The 20517-nt window shown below is 43.0% G+C and overlaps 1 protein-coding gene across 1 annotated transcript in view; it reads left to right on the top strand.

Annotated features, from left to right (window-relative positions):
* LOC140192978 (uncharacterized) overlaps positions 1-19770 on the top strand; it is a 52784-nt gene extending 33014 nt beyond the window's left edge. The window contains exons 7-9 of the mRNA XM_072250444.1: positions 11433-11610; positions 18644-18927; positions 19751-19770. Of these exons, the coding sequence (XP_072106545.1) occupies positions 11433-11610; positions 18644-18927; positions 19751-19770 (482 nt within the window). The remainder of the gene's footprint in view (positions 1-11432; positions 11611-18643; positions 18928-19750) is intronic.
* The last annotated feature ends 747 nt before the right edge of the window (positions 19771-20517 follow it).

Here is a 20517-nt window from a genome sequence, read left to right as displayed (position 1 = left end):
TGCATTCAAATATAACATCTTTGATCCTGTATTCATCATCCTGTTCGATTTTGCCCCCATGTTACACTGAACCTCATTGCACTGACTGCCTGTCCTTCCTCACAGTCTCGGTACACAGCTGCTTCATCCTCAGCCCTATCTTTCTGGTCTCCATCCCCCCTGCCAAATTAGTTCAAATCCTCCCCAACAGCTCTAGCAAACCTTCTCACAAGCATATTGGTCCCCATTGGGTTCAGGTGTGACCTGTCCTTTTTGTACGGACAAAATCCCAATGATCAGAAATCTGAAACCCTGTCCCCCTGCACCAGTTCCTCAGCCACACATTCACCTGTCAAACCATCCTATTCTTACCTTCAGTGACGTTGGCAAAGGCAGCAATTCAGAGATTACTGTTCTGGATGTCCTGCTTTTCAGCTTTCTACCTAACTCCCTATATTCTCTCTTCAGGACCTTGTTCAAATTAAATATTGTAAATGTACCTGTACAATTACTTATTTTGGCATGATAAAGTTACCTCACCTCTCAGGTTGCTTTAAAGCTTTTCCCCTCTCACTTCTTGCCTATGTCCTGTAGTTTTTGATTTCATTTCCTTGGGATAAGGTCACCTTCAGTCTCCCTTAGTTTCAAGGAGTAAATTCTAATCTATGCCAGTTCTCCCTTTAACTCAGGATCTCCAGGTCTGGCAACATTCTCATATGTTGTCTTTGCACTCTTTCAATTTAATAACATCTTTCCTATAACAGGGTAACCAAAACTGCATGCAGTGTTCCATATGCAGCCTTGCCAATGTCTTGATGAACTGCAGGATAATGTCCCAACTTGTATATAACGGCCTTGCCGGATGAAGGCCAATGTGCCAAAAGCCTTCTTCACCACCTTGTCTATCTCTGGTGCTACTTGTGGGGAACCATACACTTGTACTCCTAAGTCCCTCTCTTTTACACAACTCCCCAGGGCCCAACAGTATACTCTGACTGTCCTACCCTGGCCTGACTACACAAAATGTCACACTTTGCACTTATCTGGATTGACTGCCATCAGCCCACTGATCAAGATCCCTCTGTAATTCTTGATGACCTTCTTCATTGTCTACAATACCACCTACTTGAGTGACATCTGCGAACTTTGACAGATGGAGTCAACATTCTGCTCCTTCGATCTTATATCATCTCTCACTATTGCCTTGATCGCATCTTTAATGAAGTGTGCTACCCCACCTCTTTTATCTTCCTGCCTGTCCTTCTGTATTACCTGATATCCTTGGATATTTAATTCCCAGTCCTCTCCACCCTGCAATCATGTCTCTGTAATGGCCACTAAATCATACCCCTTTATACTGATTTGTGCCAGAAGTTCACTGACCTTATTTCGAATACTGTACTATGGCATTCAAATAAAGTGCCCTTACACTCATAGTGCTTTAAAATCCTGCAATCTTTCCCCCTTTTGCACTTGACTTTTCTTCACTCCACTCTTGCATTTCTCTTTATCATCTTTTGTTTTTTCTTTATCTTTATCCACACTTTTATTTTTTACTTTATCCATACATCTCCAATCTGTTGAACCCACTCCCCTGCTATTTAGTTTAAAGCCCTATCCACAGCCCTGGTTATGCGATTTGTCAGGATCCAGGTCGCATCATGATTCAGGTGGAGCCCGTCCCATTGGTACAGCTCCCTCCTTTCCCAATATTGCTGCCAATTTCCCATGAATTCAAACCCACTTCTCCCACAGCAATCCTTGAGTCACACGTTTAACTCTCTAATCTTCCTGACCCTCCGCCAATTTGCACATGGCTCAGGTAGTAATCCAGAGATTACCAACTTTTCAGTTCTGCTTTTTAACATAGTCCCTAGCTGCTCAAGTTCCCTCAGCAGAACTGCTTTCCTCCTTTTCCCTATGTCATTGGTACCCACATGGACCATGATAACTGGATCTTTCCCCTCCCACTGCAAATTTCTCTGCAGGTCAGATAAGATGTCCCAAACCCACGTACCAGGCTGGTAACACAGCCTTCGGGATGCTCTATCCTCACAACTGTTCATTCCTCTGACTGTACTACCCCCAATTACCACATTGCTCTTCTCTCCCCTCTCTTGAATGGCTCCCTGAACTACAGTGTCACAGTTAGGTTGCTCATCCTTCCTACAGCCCCCACTCTCATCTACACAGGGAGCAAGAATCTCAGACTTGTTGGACAAGCTCAAGGGCTGAGGCTCCTCCAGCACTGCCTCTTGGATCCCACTACTCGCCTCACTCGTAGTCACACCCTCTTGTCCCTGACCACAGACCAAACTTGAGGCAGCTAATCTAATGGGTGTGACTACCTCCTGAAACAGAGAACACAGGTAACTCTCCCCCCTCCCTGATGTGCCGCAGTGTTTGAAGCTCAGATTCCGGGAAATCAACTTTGAGCCTGAGCTCCGCGAGCCGCCGACACTTGCTGCAGATGTGGTCACCAGGAACCACAACGGGGTCCATCAGCTCCCACATCATGCAGCTACACCTGATCCTACATCATCGCTTTATTTAATTAGCTGTAGTTTGGTGAATTTCATTCAACCACTACAAAAGCCCTACCTACTGCTTATCTGTGCCTCCTCACCAAAGTCTCTTGAGCCAAATCCTCAAGTTCCCACTCCTACACTGGTCCACTCAGATAATGGCTGCTTTACTTTGACTCTTTTATTTGTTCCTGCTCATGAATTGTGAATTGATTGGTCCATCGCTAATGCACCGGGCCCTGCGAAATGCTCCATTTTTTAAACTCTTCTCCCTGGCCTGTGCAAATCTATCTCTATCTCTATCTCTATCTCTTCGAATCGATTGGTCCACCACTAATGGCCGAACCCTGCAAAACACTCTTTTTAAACTCTTCTCCCCAACCTGTGCAAAGCTCTCTCTCTCTCTTTGAATTGATTGGTCCACCACTAATGTGCAGAGCCCTGCAAAACGCTCCTTTTTTAAAAATTCTTCTCCCCAACCCGTGCAAAGCTCCCCCTCCCCGAATCAATTGGTCAGCAACTAATACCTTGTTGACTGTTACTAGCCATACCTTGTACTCTGACTACCTTGTAGTGACCCTGGCACTAATCCTTCAGGCACATCATTAGTCCTAGACTTCCATTCTGAAAAATAGCTTTTCACCATCACTGTTTGCTTCCTACCATCAAGCCAAGCATGTAAACAATTACCTGGGTTTGACAAAGTCAGCATGGATTTGTGAAAGGAAAATCATGTCTGACGAATCTCAGAATTTTTTGAGGATGTAACTAGTAGAGTGGAGAGGGGAGAACCAGTGGATGTGGTATACTTGGATTTTCAAAAGGCTTTTGACAAGATCCCACACAGGAGATTAGTGTGCAAACTTAAAGCACACGATATTGGGGGTAAGGTCTTGATGTGGATAGAGAATTGGTTGGCAGACAGGAAGCAAAGAGTGGGAATAAACGGGACCTTTTCAGAATGGCAGGCAGTGACTAGTGGGGTACCACAAGGCTCAGTGCTGGGACCCCAGTTGTTTACAATATATATTAATGACTTAGATGAGGGAATTAAATGCAGCATCTCCAAGTTTGCGGATGACACGAAGCTGGGCAGCAGTGTTAGCTGTGAGGAGGATGCTAAGAGGATGCAGGGTGACTTGGATAGGTTAGGTGAGTGGGCAAATTCATGGCAGATGCAATTTAATGTGGATAAATGTGAAGTTATCCACTTTGGTGGCAAAAACAGGAAAACAGATTATTATCTGAATGGTGGCCGATTAGGAAAAGGGGAGGTGCAACGAGACCTGGGTGTCATTATACACCAGTCATTAAAAGTGGGCATGCAGGTACAGCAGGCGGTGAAAAAGGCAAATGGTATGCTGGCATTCATAGCAAGAGGATTCGAGTACAGGAGCAGGGAGGAACTACTGCAGTTGTACAAGGCCTTGGTGAGACCACACCTGGAGTATTGTGTGCAGTTTTGGTCCCCTAATCTGAGGAAAGACATTCTTGCCATAGAGGGAGTACAAAGAAGGTTCGCCAGATTGATTCCTGGGATAGCAGGACTTTCATATGATGAAAGACTGGATGAACTAGGCTTGTACTCGCTGGAATTTAGAAGATTGAGGGGGGATCTTATTGAAAAGTATAAAATCCTAAAAGGATTGGACAGGCTAGATGCAGGAAGATTGTTCCCGATGTTGGAGAAGTCCAGAACGAGGGGTCACAGTTTGAGGATAAAGGGGAAGCCTTTTAGGACCGAGATGAGGAAAACCTTCTTCACACAGAGAGTGGTGAATCTGTGGAATTCTCTGCCACAGGAAACAGTTGAGACCAGTTCATTGGCTATATTTAAGAGGAAGTTGGATGTGGCCCTTGTGGCTAAAGGGATCAGGGGGTATGGAGAGAAGGCAGGTACAGGGTTCTGAGTTGGATGATCAGCCATGATCATACTGAATGGCGGTGCAGGCTCGAAGGGCCGAATGGCCTACTCCTGCACCTATTTTCTATGTTTCTATGAGAAGGTTACATTGATCACAAGCTTCACATCAACTGAAATGCTCTGTCATGAGGAGGTTACCAGGTCGATATCCTTCACACCTCTTTAGAAAAAGAGGCAACATACCATAAAATCATAAGACATAGGAACAGAATTAGGCCACTCAGCCCATTGACTTTACTCCACTATTCCATCATGGATTAATTATTATCCCTCTCAATCTCAGTCTTGTGCCTTCTCACTGTAACCTTTCACTCCCTGACGACACACTCAATGACTTAGACTCCATAGTCAGCTATATTTCACGGATTCACCACAATCTGACTAAAGAAATTCCTTCTCATCTCTGTTCTAAATAGATGATCCTCTATTCTAAGCCTGTGCTTTCTGTTCCTGGACTCACTACAGGAAACGTCCTTCCCACTTCCACTCTATTTAGACCTTTTAATATTCAATTGGTTTCAATGAGATCCTCCTTCATTCTTCTAAATTTCAGCAAATACAGGGCCAGAGCCATCAAAAGCTCTACATACATTCGTGGAATCATTTTCATGAACCTCTCTGGACCCGCTGCAATGCCAGCACATCTTTCCTTAAATGAGGGGCCCAAAACTGCTCACAATACTCCAAGTGCGGTCTGATCAATGCCTTATAAAGCCTCATTATCACATCCTTGCTCTTATATTCTGCTCATCTCAAAATGAATGAATTGCATTTGCCTTCCGTACCATTGACTCAGCCTTTAGGGAATCCTGCATAAGCACTCCCAAGTCCCTTTACACCTCTGATTTTTTTAATTTTCTCCCCATTTGGGAAATAATTTATACCACTGACTCCTGTGAGTTCCTGGCCATAGCTGCTTGAAGTGGAGAAGAAACTCGAGTCCATGTTTTGGGGCACACAGGTGGTGGAGGGGGTCACACCACTTCACAAACTACCCTACCACTTGTCTGGCTCATTCATGTCCTGCCTCACCTGTGACAGATTTTGAAGATGTGCACAGAGTGACCAAAAGATGATCCTCTAGTTCCACCACCCACACCCACCCCCCCCCCCCGCACCACCCTGCCTCTGATGTTCATCCTCTGGGTTGTGGCTCTGAAATACTAGAGGCAGTTCTATTAGGAAAAAGATGAATCCGTGAAAAGCAAACAAACGGTTCCATTTGATATCAGAGAATGTATACAGTATACAGCCTGAAATTCTTACTCTTCACAGACATCCATGAAAGAGTAAAAACCCCAAAGAATGAATGACAGCAACGTCAGAACCCCAAGGTTCCCCTCTCCCCCTTGCATGCGGAAGCAGCAGCAGAAGCATCACCCATCCCCCAGCAACAACGAGAGTGGACATCAGCTCGCTGTTCCGATGTTACAATCTACCACGTCACTTCTCCGAGTCCCCTGACTCGCTCTCACTCATCATCAGAGAGAGGGAGAGGATCGCTCGAGTACAGGGCCTTCTTCCAACAGCAGTGCACACCGCCATCTGTCCCGATGTTTTAGTCTCCAGTCAGCGACATCGGCAATGAATCGGGTCATCTATGGCAGGGGCCCCCAACCTTTCTTGCACCACGGACCAGTTTAATATTGACGATATTCTTGTGGACGGGCCGACGGGGGTGGGGGGTGGTGTTCAAGTTCAACAGTGCGTGACAGGGTAATAAGGAAAGGTGCAGCTGACTCATATCGTTTCATATCGCCAAATCATATAGTTTCCTCGCGGTCCAGTGGTTGGGGACCACTGATCTATGGGACAGACCCGCCACCCCCAAGACACATCTCTTCCAGGCCGCTTCTGGAGATATCGAAACACCAGGCCACATGGTCAGTCTGAGAACCCACCGCTCACGGAGAACCATAGTTTGAGCTGTAGCTGTAGATCATGGACTCCGATAGGATCCCAGCCACCTTGAAAAGAAAAGAAAAACGTGGAAAGAAAAATAATCTGTTTCATGGACGAACTGGAACAAATCACCTGGGTCTACGGAAACCTCTGGCGCCATCTTTACAGTAGTCTGAAATAAAAGCAGAAAATACCATACATACTTGGGGTCTGTGGAGCAAGGAGGTACTCGGGACCCGTGGAGCAAGGCGGTACGCGGGACCCGTGGAGCAAGGGGATGCTCGGGACCCGTGGAGCAAGGCGGTACGCTGGACCCGTGGAACAAGGGGATGCGCGGGACCCGTGGAGCAAGGAGGTACTCGGGACCCGTGGAGCAAGGAGATGCGCGGGACCCGTGGAGCAAGGGGATGGTCGGGACCCGTGGAGCAAGGAGGTACTCGGGACCCGTGGAGCAAGGCGGTACGCGGGACCCGTGGAGCAAGGAGATGCGCGGGACCCGTGGAGCAAGGGGATGCTCGGGACCCGTGGAGCAACGGGATACGCGGGACCCGTGGAGCAAGGGGATACGTGGGACCTGTGGAGCAAGGTGAATGAGTTATGAGAGGTGCAAGTTGGAATGGGTTCAGTAGCAAAGTCTTCTGATGGCTTGAGAGAACATGGCCCCTTCCTGTCATTTGGAAAGCCTTCTGAGGCAGTGAGTGCCTGTCCCTATTCTGCTGGCTGCAATGGGTTGAGAAGGAAGCCCACTCATCTATTATACAATAAGAAGTGAACTGTAAATGGTCTAAATCAGTGGCTGCAACCTGAGTTTGAAAACAGACACCAGCCATGAGAGCAGAATTAGCATGCGACAGTGCATGTACTTGAAGTTTTATCAGCTGATGACTACCTGGTGCACACACATGCCTCTATAGATATTGCTTGTTAAGTCCAGATAAGATTACAGGATGAACTTGTAATGTCCACCACCAAGAGTGGCTTGGTTACACCACATCTGTCCAATTGTTGAAGAACACAGCTGCCAGGTGGGTCTGTGGTAGTTAACCGAGAAAAGGGTAAACCCATCTCAGCATATCCTCACCAATCTGTCTGAGAAAAGGGTAAACCTCACCAATCTGTCTGTGGCAGATGTATCTGTCCATGATAACATTGCTAGAGTGTCTGTGGAGATGGTCCTGCCTTCATATTTTGGACATGCTTTACACTGCAGTCTTATTAAATAGAATAGGCACAGAATAGATCTGAGAAAGGGTCTCAGACCGAAACGTTGACTATTAATTCACTTCCATAGACGCTGCCTAACCAGCTGAGTTCCTCCATCATTTTGTGAGTGTTGTTCTGGATTTCCAACAGAAATTTAACTTTGGAATTTGTAGAATTTCTTGTCTTTGGAATAATTCTGCTGGCTTAATCTGTTGGGTATTGCCAAAGCACTATGACCATTATGAGTGGAAAAATGTACATCACTGTAACCTGTAACCTTTTTCAGTGGGCTTTGATCATCACAAGCACATCTTGTGGATGAAGTGGCACAAGGTTTAAAAAGAGCTTGGGCCTTTCAGAGGGCTTCAATCATCATGAGCACTCACTTGTGGAAGAGGGAGGTTTAAAAGTAGCTCAGGTCTTTCCAAACTTTTTGGTGGGCTTCAATCATAATGATCTATGAGACACTTGACAATGGTCAATAAAAAGAAGCAAGGCTATTGTGTGAGTGGGCCGGTGTTAGCGTGGTCAGGTTTGGGTAACAAGAGGCAAAGGCTCGAAGTAAGTTTCTAGTTAAGTTTTTTTCTTTCTTCGTCTATTAGTACATAGTTAATGTGGTGAGAATGTGTGTAAGGTTAGTGGTATGTTCTTTGTTTGAGGATTGGGAGACCTCCAGTCTTCCTGATAACTACAAATGCACGAAGTGCATTGAACTGCAGATCCTTACAAACCATGTTGGAGAACTGATGCTGCAACTGAATGACCGTCAGCTCATTTGGGAGAATAAGGAGATAATAGATAGGAGCTACACTGAAGTAGTCGCCTCTAAGTGGCAGGAGGCAAGTAGCTGGGTGACTGTCAGGAGGGAAAGGAAACAAGCTGACAGCACAGAGTATCACTGTGGCCATTCCTCTCAATACTAAGTATGCCACTTTGGATACTGTTAGGGGTGGGGCGATGAAGTTTCAGGGTACAGGTGTCCCCCGCTTTTCGAACGTTCGCTTTACGAAACCTCACTGTTATGACAGACCTACATTAGTTCCCTGTTTTCGCTAACAGAAGGTGTTTTCACTGTTAAGAAAAAAGCAGCGCGCGAAAAAAAACAGCACACGCCCCGAGCAGCCACTCTCCCCCGGATTCGTAACGGCATTCTCGCCGGCATTGCTTAAACACGTGCCTCTGAGCAGCCATTTGCAAGATGAGTTCTAAGGTATCAGAAAAGCCTAAAAGAGCTTGTAAGGGTGTTACACTTAGCGTCAAACTAGACATAATTAAGCATTTCGATCACGGTGAACGAAGTAAGGACAAAGTGAGTTTGGCTTGTGGAAGTTGACGAAGATGATGTTGAAGAGGTTTTGGCATCCCATGACAAAGAACTGATAGATGAAGAGCTGATGCAATTGGAAGAGGAAAGGATAACAATCAAAACCGAATGCAGTAGCGAAACTGAAGTCGTCCAGGAACTGAACGTGAAGCAACTGCGTGAGATTTTCGCTGCAATGATGAAGTACGACTTTAATTTTGAAAGGGTACGTCGGTTTAGGGCATATTTGTAAGATGGTTTTACAAAGAACTGTATGATAGAAAAATGTGCGAGGCTAAGCAGTCAAGCATACTGTCGTTTTTCAAGCCTTTCACATCAGCCACAGCTGACAACGAACCTTGATCTTTGACATCGAGGCAGGCAGACATAGAAGAAGATGACCTGCCTGTCCTGATCGAAGATGAGATGACACCCCCGTGTCCCACCACCCCAGTGGTCCCAACCCCCGAGTCGCGGACAGATTCGCAGAGAATGCAGGGGTAGCCGGGAGGCACCCAGCAAGTCTTTAAGAAAAAAGCCAAGATAAACAAGCTAATTAATTAGGTTGTTTATTTCAGTTTTTTTCTTAAAGATGTGCTGAGTGCGTCCCGGCTACCGCTGTACCACTGCATGCTTCGCAGATCGGTATCGGTTCGCTACCTGGAGGTTGGGGGCCACTGCACCACCCCAACCTCCGACGACTCAGTCTAACACACCATCATCAGTGTGCTCGCTGTCTTCCCGATTCCCGTAAGTGATACTACACTGTACATACATTATTTCTACTTTATATCGGCTGTGTATTTTTATGTGTTAATTTGGTATGATTTGGCAGCTTCACAGCTTAAAGGTTACTGGAGAGAATGTTGCGCTTGCGTGAGATTTTCGCTACGGAGAACAGTGCAGGCAACCGTTGTAGGGAAGTATTTCTAATTTATATAGGCTGTGTATTTATCATATCATTCCTGCTTTTACTATATGTTTCTGTTATTTTAGGTTTTATGTGTTATTTGGCATAATTTGGTAGGTTATTTTTTGGGTCTGCGAACGCTCACAAAATTTTCCCATATAAATAAATGGTAATTGCTTCTTCGCTTTACGACATTCCGGCTTACGAACCGTTTCATAGGAACGCTCTACCTTCAGATGGCGGGGGAAACCTGTAGTTGGAGGAGTAAATAGGCCAAAGTCAGCATGGTTTCCTTAGGGAGAAATGCTACCTGACCAATCTATTGGAATTCTTTGAGGAATTATCAGGCAATTTAGGTAAAGGAGAGTTAATCAATGTTGTTTAGTTGGATTTTCAGAAGGCCTTTGACAAGGTGCCGCACACGAGTTTGCCCATGGTATTACAGGAAAGTTATTAGCGTTGATAAAAGATTGACTTACTGGCAGGAGGCATGAAGGTGACAGGGTCCAACCAAGCCTCTCATATGCGACTTGGCAATTCCAGACCAAATTTCAATCACAGGATGCTTGACAGCTGTGGCAGTGCTTGAATGTTATCCCTTCCTAAAAAGCAAAAACCAAGATCCATAAATAATGAGAAGGTTTCAGTCTCAGATGAACTCGATGCTTTTTATACTGGCTTTGAGTGACAGTACATGGAGGCATCTTTACGAACTCCCATAGCCACCGACGATCCTGTGATAGCAGTCTCTGAGGCTGACATGGCAGCATTCTTCAGGAGGGTGAACCCACAGAAAGCATCTGGCCCAGGCAGTGAACCCGGCTGAGTACTGATGACCTGTGCTGACCAACTGCCTGGAGTGTTTACTGACAATTTCAACCTCTTCCTTTGGCATACCGGTGCCCAAGAAGAAGGTGATAACTTGCCACAGTGATGATTGTCCAGCGGCACTCACACCCACTGTGATAAAGTACTTTGAGAAGTTGGTCATGATGCATATCAACTTCTGCCTGAGGAATGACTTGGATCTGTTCCAATTTGCCTACCATCACAACAGGATACCAGCAGATGGCCATTTCAGCTGTAGAACATTTTGAACAATGAAGATGCACACCTTAGGATGTTCTTCACTGACTATGGTTCAGTATTCAAAAATTTCAACCCTCAAAACCAATTACTAAGCTCCAAAACCTAAACTGTCCTGTTAGAACCAATTAATCAGACTGAAGTCTCCCAAGCATTGGCCAGAAAAAACATAGCATTCCTAGCTGGAAGGAAAAGGCTCTTGATCCAGAACCTTATTCCTTCAGGACTAAGGCTGTCTGGTCAGTATGTGTACTGTATATCATCCACTAAGCCCAGAGGATGATTAGGGACCGGTCATATACTGATATGCACTCCCACTGTTTAGATTTTTGTTGCAACTCAGGTAAACTGTAAAATGTGTTCTTAATTTTCTGAGGTCACTTTGGCTTCCATCTATTTTTGAATTATTATTTTGTGTGATGAATTATAGATGCTTTTTCACTGACAATGTAGCCATTTGTTATAAAATAGTAATTTCTGAAATCTTCTCAGCTTGGTGGAATGTGAAATCTTTGACTCTAATAAAAATGTACCTCTGCAGATTCTGGTCAGCAATGTGCTCTCTGAGACCTAGTGTAACATCATATCCTTGTTTTCTAGTGGAAGTCAGCACAGCACTGCTTTGTTTAGAAAGCAAGCAGGATGAGATGGCACATTCTGCTGTGACCCCACCTGAAGCCATACCAGACCTGGAAGTGGTGCCAGCAACTGAGCAAATGGATGAGCAACCCAACAGTGTGGATGAGTCTACAGATGAGATACAGTCAATGGATGTGAGGTGGGATGGCTTATTAGCATGGCTCTATTAATAAGGAAAGTAAACTAATAGTTCAATTTCATTTTGTTATACATTATTCTGGGGATTTCCAATTTAAAATTTTGTGTTCTTTTTCACTTTGGAGAAAACAGTCTATTGCATTTGCACATTGTCTTAAAGTTCTAGAAAAGCAGAAAAACCAGGAACAAGTTTGAAATCAAAATTTGGTGGATCAGGCAGCATCTGCAAAAGGAAATGGGCAATTAACGTTCTGGGTAGAAAGATACAGGAAGTGGAAAGATTAGCAAGTGATTAGTGTGTCTGGTGAATTACGGATGCTTTTTCAGGGGCCCTACCCCTTCCCCTCTATGTACTCCTCTGTCATGATGAAGGATCTTAAGCAGAAATTTGACTATCGATTTCCCTGCACAGGTGAGGCCTGACCCAGAGTTCCTCTAGCATTTTGTATGTTGTTCTAGGTTTTAGCATCTGTAGTTTCTTTTGTCTACAAGTCTTGAATAAAAGTAGTTGTTTTTAGAAGGAATTTTGATTTGCTGGAAAATTTAACTTGGGAAATGTACATATCAATGACACCTGAATAATCAAGCCTATAAAATGTTACATTTTAATATCGCCATGTTATTCTATCCATTAGCATTTTTTTTACAAAGTTAAGAACTTTAGAAATTAGTCACTAGTTTGTATTTATGTAATACCATTCATATATTGAAATGTTTCATAGAATTATTACCGGGTTAAAGTGGATATTAGGTTAGGTGATTAAAACTTGGATATGTGAAAGAGCTTAAGGACCATGGAAGGAAAAGGGGAACTGAGGAGGTGGAAAGCTTTAAGGAGTGAAATCCCTGAAATTAAATGGATTTCATTTAAACAGCTACCAATAGCATAAGAAAGTGGGATAAGAGGTGGGAAAGTGTTGTTGGGCTGTAAAAGCCGCTAAAATATGCAGGATCAAAGCCCTGGAAGAACTACTATCATGCTGAGAAAGGAGTCAACAGATATAGAATATGGAGCAATCGACATGGTAGTGGAGGAGCTCAGTGGGTGAGGTAGCATTGTGGAGGGAAATGTACAGTGGACTGATAAAGGATCTCGACCTGAACTATTAACTGTCCTTTTCCTTCTATAGATGCTGCCTGACCCACCAAGTTCCTCCAGTATCTTGTCTGTTGCTCCATAATAAGAATTCTGAGTTTATGGCGCTGGACAATGTCCTAAACTGATTTTGTACATAAGTCAGAAAATGCACAGCATCACTCAATATGGGAACCATACTGCCACTGTACTATAATGAATTAATTTAATAATATTATGGATGTTTTTCCTGTCCATATGTCAGTATAGAAACATAGAAAATAGGTGCAGGAGTAGACCATTCGGCCCTTCGAGCCTGCACCGCCATTTATTATGATCATGGCTGATCATCCAACTCAGAACACCGCCCCAGCCTTCCCTCCATACCCCCTGACCCCCGTAGCCACAAGGGCCATATCTAACTCCCTCTTAAATATAGCCAATGAACTGGCCTCAACTGTTTCCTGTGGCAGAGAATTCCACAGATTCACCACTCTCTGTGTGAAGAAGTTTTTCCTAATCTCGGTCCTAAAAGGCTTCCCCTCTATCCTCAAACTGTGACCCCTCGTTCTGGACTTCCCCAACATCGGGAACAATCTTCCTGCATCTAGCCTGTCCAATCCCTTCAGGATCTTATACGTTTCAATCAGATCCCCCCTCAATCTTCTAAATTCCAACGAGTACAAGCCCAGTTCATCCATTCTTTCTTCATATGAAAGTCCTGCCATCCCAGGAATCAATCTGGTGAACCTTCTCTGTACTCCCTCTATGGCAAGAATGTCTTTCCTCAGATTAGGGGACCAAAACTGCACACAATACTCCAGGTGTGGTCTCACCAAGGCCTTGTACAACTGCAGTAGTACCTCCCTGCTCCTGTACTCAAATCCTCTCGCTATAAATGCCAGCATACCATTCGCCTTTTTCACCGCCTGCTGTACCTGCATGCCCACTTTCAATGACTGGTGTATAATGACACCCAGGTCACGTTGCACCTCCCCTTTTCCTAATCGGCCACCATTCAGATAATAATCTGTTTTCCTATTTTTGCCACCAAAGTGGATAACTTCACATTTATCCACATTAAATTGCATCTGCCATGAATTTGCCCACTCACCCAACCTATCCAAGTCACCCTGCATCCTCTTAGCATCCTCCTCACAGCTAACACTGCCACCCAGCTTCGTGTCATCCGCAAACTTGGAGATGCTGCATTTAATTCCCTCATCTAAGTCATTAATATATATTGTAAACAACTGGGGTCCCAGCACTGAGCCTTGCGGTACCCCACTAGTCACTGCCTGCCATTCTGAAAAGGTCCCATTTATTCCCACTCTTTGCTTCCTGTCTGCTAACCAACTCTCCACCCACACCAATACCTTACCCCCAATACCGTGTGCTTTAAGTTTGCACACTAATCTCCTGTGTGGGACCTTGTCAAAAGCCTTCTGAAAATCCAAATATACCACATCCACTGGTTCTCCCCTATCCACTCTACTAGTTACATCCTCAAAAAATTCTATGAGATTCGTCAGACATGATTTTCCTTTCACAAATCCATGCTGACTTTGTCCGATCATTTCACCGCTTTCCAAATGTGCTGTTATCACATCCTTGATAACTGACTCCAGCAGTTTCCCCACCACCGACGTTAGGCTAACCCAGAGATTCTTTATTCTTTACCCAGAGATGGCCTATGGAGGCAACAATGAAATAACATTGCCCAGCTCAGCCAATTACAACAAATTTTTTCTGAAGTGTTGCTGCCTCAGAATTTTTTGTGGTTATGATAGACTACTTGAACATGTAATTTCAGACTACTTATATCATGTAGGAATTTGGAGAAAGTAGAAATTAATTTTTATTGAATATAATGCATTTAATTGCATAAACACTCCACTATAGTTCAACTAAGCTAAAAATGTTTTGTTGATGATTTGCATTTGTACTCAGTGTCTGAGGCTTCTTGCTTAAGCATCCAACAATAATCAGCCAATATTGATGGATTCCAGTTGCCCTGATACCGTTTCTTCATCACCGCAATGTCCTGGTGAAAGCCTTCACTGTGCTCTTCACTGACAGCGCCAAGATTTACTGGGAATGCAGAAAATGAATCTTTAGTGACATGTTGCACTTTATGATTTTGTGTGCTTGAAGCATATTGTCAACCAGCTGCATGTAGTTTGCTGTTCTGTAGTTGCCAAGAAAATTTTTAACAATATTCTTGAATGCCTTCCATGTGATTTTCTCCGGTCCCACTTTAAGTTATTTGAATTGCTTTCATTGATGACCTGTTTTATTTGTGGACCAACAAAAATGCCTTCCTTAATCTTGGCATCAATTATTCTGGGAAATATCTGTCTCAAATATTGAATCCTTCATGGAAATTTATAGCCTTTCTAAAACCTGTCCTGCCCTGACTAAACATGCGGAGGCATGCCTGGACAAGATAGAAAACTTATCAGCTTACATTGTGGGCAACATTTTAATTGACTTGAATTATAAATTGAAATAACAAATATAGGCAATTTCTACAAGGGAAATTTTAGGTGATTTTTATGATCAGCAGCCCAAACTCCCTAAGAAACTCCAAAAAATATTCAGGAAGCAAAATCTTTGTTGTCCAGTGTTATCAATTGAACAAGAAAGTCTTAAGAAGACTCTCTCTCCTTCTCCCACCCCACTAAAATATTCATTGAGTGAAACCACTTGAGGTTCAGTACTTGATCAAAGGTAAAAGATGTTATAAACTGATTAGTGACAGTGAGACCAAGGAGTCAACAGTTGACAAAAAATATATCATAGGAAAAGAAAATAAAATTTAATAATGGGCTAAGGAGGAAGAAGACCTACCACCTCTGTGTTTGTAGTATTACATCCTTCAGGTTACAGTTCAACAAATTTGGAATAAATTATTTCCAGAACTTTGTTGCAGATACAGATTAACATCTGAGGTCTAGCATCTTAGGACGGGAAACAATAAAAGGGAGTTTTTAAGGCAAAAATGCTGAAAGATGTGGCTGAACAAAGAAATCATGTGCCACGTGCATTCAATTAATTGAAAGTGCAGAGAACCAAAACTAGAGCTGATGTGGGTTGGGTTCCGGCAAGGATAGATATGAGAAAAACCTGGAACACATAGGCTGCATGTCAGATTGGGGCTGACCAGCTCTTTATAAATAAATTTGATTGAATTCAGACCCGTTTTTTTTTTTACATTAGCACATCTTTAGAAGAGCTCAAAGGAGGAGGAAAGAGTTCATATACTTGAATCATTACTGGAGCTGAGGAGTTTTGAGAAAATTTCTTGTGATTTATGAGAATTGTTCTGAATAAAGATAAAGATAGTGATTCGTGAAAGTCATTTTCACCTGGTTTGGAGTGAGGTTGGATTTGGAATTCAATGCAAAACAGACATAACGGGGGTAAGAGAGAAAACAGAGAGATCGGTATACGGAAGGGAAATACCTCTTGTAGAAACAGTCTCACAGAAAGCTATCAGAGTGGTTGAAGTAGAGGTAATATAGAAGTTTGCATGAACTTGAGTGCAAACAAGCAGAACACCAAACCAGGATGATGATGCCCATTTGGTATGGATAAAAACTTAAGGAAACTTTACAATCTAGAATGAGGTGGTAAATATTTCATAGAAATGAAATTGGATATATTAATTGTGAGAATAATAATGCCTGCAGATGCTGGAAACCTGAAATAATACTCTGACACATTGACAAAACATATTGATGAAGGTGGTGTGTTGGATGTGGTGTATATAGATTTTAGTAAGGCACTTGATAAGGTTCCTCAGAAGTAGGTTCATTCAAAATGTCAGAAGGCATGGGATCCAGGGAAATTTAGCTGCATAGTTTCACATTTGGTTTGCCCACAGAAGGTAGGTGATGGTGGTAGATGGAGTGTATTCTTCCTACAGGTTGGTGACCAATGGTGTTCTGCAAGGATCTGTTCTGGGACCCCTGCCCTTTGTGAGTTATTTATAAATGACTGGGATGAAGAAGTGAAAGGGTTGGGTTAGTAAGTTTGCAGATGACATGAAAGTTGGTGGTGTTGTCGATAGTATGGAGAGTATTATGGTAGATTACGACGAGACATTGACAGGGTGTACAGCTGGGCTGAGAAGTGGCAGATGGCGTTCACTCTGAAAAAATGTGAAGTGATTCACTTTGGAAGGTCAAACTTGAAGACAGAATACAGGGTTAATGGCAAGACTCTTTACAGTGTGGAGGAACAGAGAGATGCTGGGATTTACATCCACAGATCCTTCAAAGTTGCAGTATAAGTTTACCGGGTGGTTATGATGGCATATGTTCTGTTGAACTTCATTAGTCATGGGATTGAGTTCAAGAGCTATGAATGGCTCTTCAGGATGGCACTGATAAGTGGTGACTCTTTGCACGCAGCCCTGATGGGAATCGTCAGAATTCCCACTTAGGACTGCTACAGCTGAAATCCACAGGCACAGCCATGTCTACTTCAGTAAGCAACACATCTTTAAGACATCTAAAGAATCTATTGATCCTCAAAATTGGCGGACCCCAGATGGTAGACTTAGACTGTGAGTGCAGTTCCCTTTTGAGTAAAAGGAAGCAAGGGAAGTGCGCTGGACTCGGGTACAATTGAACTACAGACCCCATAGACCACCCCTGCCCCCCACTCCCTACTCCCAACTCCCCTACTGGTGAATGTACAGTCACTGAAAAATAAAACTAAGACTTCAGAGCAAGATTGCAGTACCAGAGGGACATCAGGGACCATTGTGTACTTTGTCTTATGAAAACATGGTTCACCCCCAGACGGCTGCTGGGCAGTGAGGCTCGAAGGGTTGGAAGAGACTATTCTGCACTGTATCTCAATAAATAAATAAAATAGACCCGATTCTGATTCTGGTAATGTTGTAGCTCTATAAAACTCTGGTTAGATCGCAATTGAGGTATTGCAATCAATTCTAATTGCTTCATTAAATAAACGATGTGGAAGCTTTAGAGAGAGTGCGGAGTAGATTTACTAGGATGCCGCTTGGATTAAAGAGCATGTCTGATGAGGGTAGATTGAGTGAGCTAAGGCTTTTCTCTTGGAGAGGAGGAGGCTGAGAGGTGACTTGACAGAAGTTGATAAGAAGCATAGAGTGGAGAACTGGAGAGTTTTTCCCCAGGTCAGAAATGGTTAATACCAGGCGGCATATCTTTAAGGTGTTTGGAGGAAAGTCGAGGGGGTGTCAGAGGTTGTTTTCTTTTACACAGAGTGGTAGGGCCGTGTAACATGCTGCCAAGTGTGTGGTACAGGCAGACACATTAGAGACATCTAAGAGAGTCTTAGATAGGCAAATTAATAAATACTTGGGGGTTTATGGGGAGAGAAGGGTTAGATTGATCTTGGAGATTAAAGAGCCAGCACAACATTGTGGTCTGAAGGGCCTATACTGTGTTGTACTGTTCTACATTCTATGACACTCAGCAGGTCACCCAGCATCTGTGCTAAACAGATAGGGAAGGTCAAAGACCTTCCTCAGAATTGGCAAGTTTAAAAAAAAAGTTAGCATATTATTTTCTAGTTGGAATGCTTATTTTCTCTCCTTCTCAATTCCAAGGAAGGATTAGAAAATGCTGAGAGATTCCAATATTCCCTGTTTTTATTGTAATTTGTGAGTATTCACTTTGCTTATTCATATTATATACTTTTCTATTTAGTGAAATTTCCTATACGTAAACATGACATAGTACACCACAATATAACCTTGGGAACACTGTAATTTTCCTACATTATCAATAAAGGTGTGATAATGAAAATCAAAACAACTGCATGTCAAACAGTAAATACTGAAAATAGTCAACAGGTGAGATTACATCTGTGGGGAGAGCAACTGAATGAATGGGTCAAGTGGAAGTTCAACAGGTCTGATAGTAAATTGTAGACATATTTTATTCTGTAGTATTTTTGTTTCTAGCCCTATGTCAAAGGATGAAGGTATATCCATCCCGGAATTCTCTCCACTAAATGAGGTGAGCCAAGATGTGGAATTGGAGAAGGATCGTAATGAGCCAAAGGTTGTTGAAGACCTCATTGACCTGACAGGATATTCAACCTACAATATGGTGTCCCCGGATAAGATCAGCTTGGATGACTGTAACAAGAACTTGATTGAGGGGCAGTGCATTTCCACAGCAGAAAATTCTCTTATCACATCGCTGACTAAATCTGTTGAGGAAACTCATATACAGACATCAGCAGGTAAACTTCCTCAAAAGTTAAAAAATGATTGGTGTTAGCATGTATGAAATTTTCTTGTCATCTAATTGGTTAGTTGCTGAGATCAGAATTGGGTTTTGTAGCATTACTATAACTATTTTCAAAAATGATTGATAAGTAGGAATCATCAAAAACACTGGTTATACACTTTAATAAAACAATAAAAAAATGCAATATAGATATTATAATTTGCATACAAGTGGAGAATGGAGAACATGCTAGCTTGATTGCTGATGGTGAACTTTAGTAACATGTAAAATCTCCAAAGAACTCTGTGCTTTGTATGTCAGTATCATATACTGTATCTTTTAATAGAGTGATGTAACTATGACAGGTTAATCTCCATTCAGGGAGTAAATGGAGGAAATGCCCCTTACTCCCATAAATTAATTGTAATACCCAGGTTACGATTTTACCGCTAATGTGTAGGGTATTTCATTTAATGGTTTTCTGTAGAAGCAGTGTGTTCTGTTGGTGGTGTTTGGGTTACCATTAAAGATGAGGCTTATGATGTTCAGCTTAGGAATGTCATGTCATCTGATCAGGATTGTGGAATTAGGAGAAGGTTCTAGAGAACACTAGGTAGAGACGATTTTTGGTGGACACTGGTGAGGGTCGAGGTCTTTTTGGCAGGAGCTGGGAGAGGACAGGAGGGTAGGTGGCTGAGGATGCCATCCCTGTTGCACAAGGTGCTTTGTGCTGGTGAATAGCTTCAAGGAGAAAGGAGCAGTACTCCCGTGGGGAGCCCGTTTGTTCGAGATGGATTTCGAGAGACATTCTGAATGTGGTGAGTGCTTTCACGCAGACCGTGGGCCCAGCGTGTGAGAGATAAAGACAACTTCAAGGTGAGCTCCAAATTAGGCGCACATTAGGACTGTTAACTGTAATGGGCCCTTTTTTATTTTTTATTCTTTTCTTTTTCCTACTAACTATTTGATAAAGCTGAAGTTTGTAAATGTACTTTCTTTACAATTTTATGCAATGTATGATGGTATTTCTAGTGGATAATTGCAAGTGAGCAGCACTTACACAGTAGGCGCTCAGATTGGAGTGCAGGTGATTGAAACATCCCGGCTCTCCTGTTCTGGTGGGACCCAAATCATATTGACCCTAAAAAGTGCTGAATATACACAGGGAGTCAGACAGTATCTGTGGAAAGAGAATTGATGTTGACACAAGATACTGCAGATGCTGGAATCTGATCAAAAATTCTCAATAGATCAGGCAGTATCTGCCTGACCCGGAGTTCATCCAACAGCTCGTTCTCTGCATCAAAATTAATGTTTCATGTTGAAGAATGTTAATCAGGACTTGGAAGGAGGGAAAATAAGTGCACTCACTGGAAGATATTATACTAACTTATTTTCCATCATTCCAGTTCTTACCAAAGGTCTTCATCAGACACATTAAAACTTCAAACTTTTCAGAAGATAATGAATATTTCAGCATGTTTTAATTTTATTTATTCTGATGAAGCTGTGCATCAGTTATAGTATTCCTTTTCTCTTTTCCAAGTACAATCCTAATATAAGCCCTGTCACATCATTTGTTCTTACTCCCATATTGCTCAGT

Source organism: Mobula birostris, unplaced genomic scaffold (genome assembly GCF_030028105.1).
Source record: "Mobula birostris isolate sMobBir1 unplaced genomic scaffold, sMobBir1.hap1 scaffold_328, whole genome shotgun sequence".
NCBI classification, from domain to species: domain Eukaryota; kingdom Metazoa; phylum Chordata; class Chondrichthyes; order Myliobatiformes; family Myliobatidae; genus Mobula; species Mobula birostris.
The sequence above is the reverse complement of the archived record's forward strand: the minus strand, read 5'-3'. Positions and strand labels throughout refer to the sequence as shown.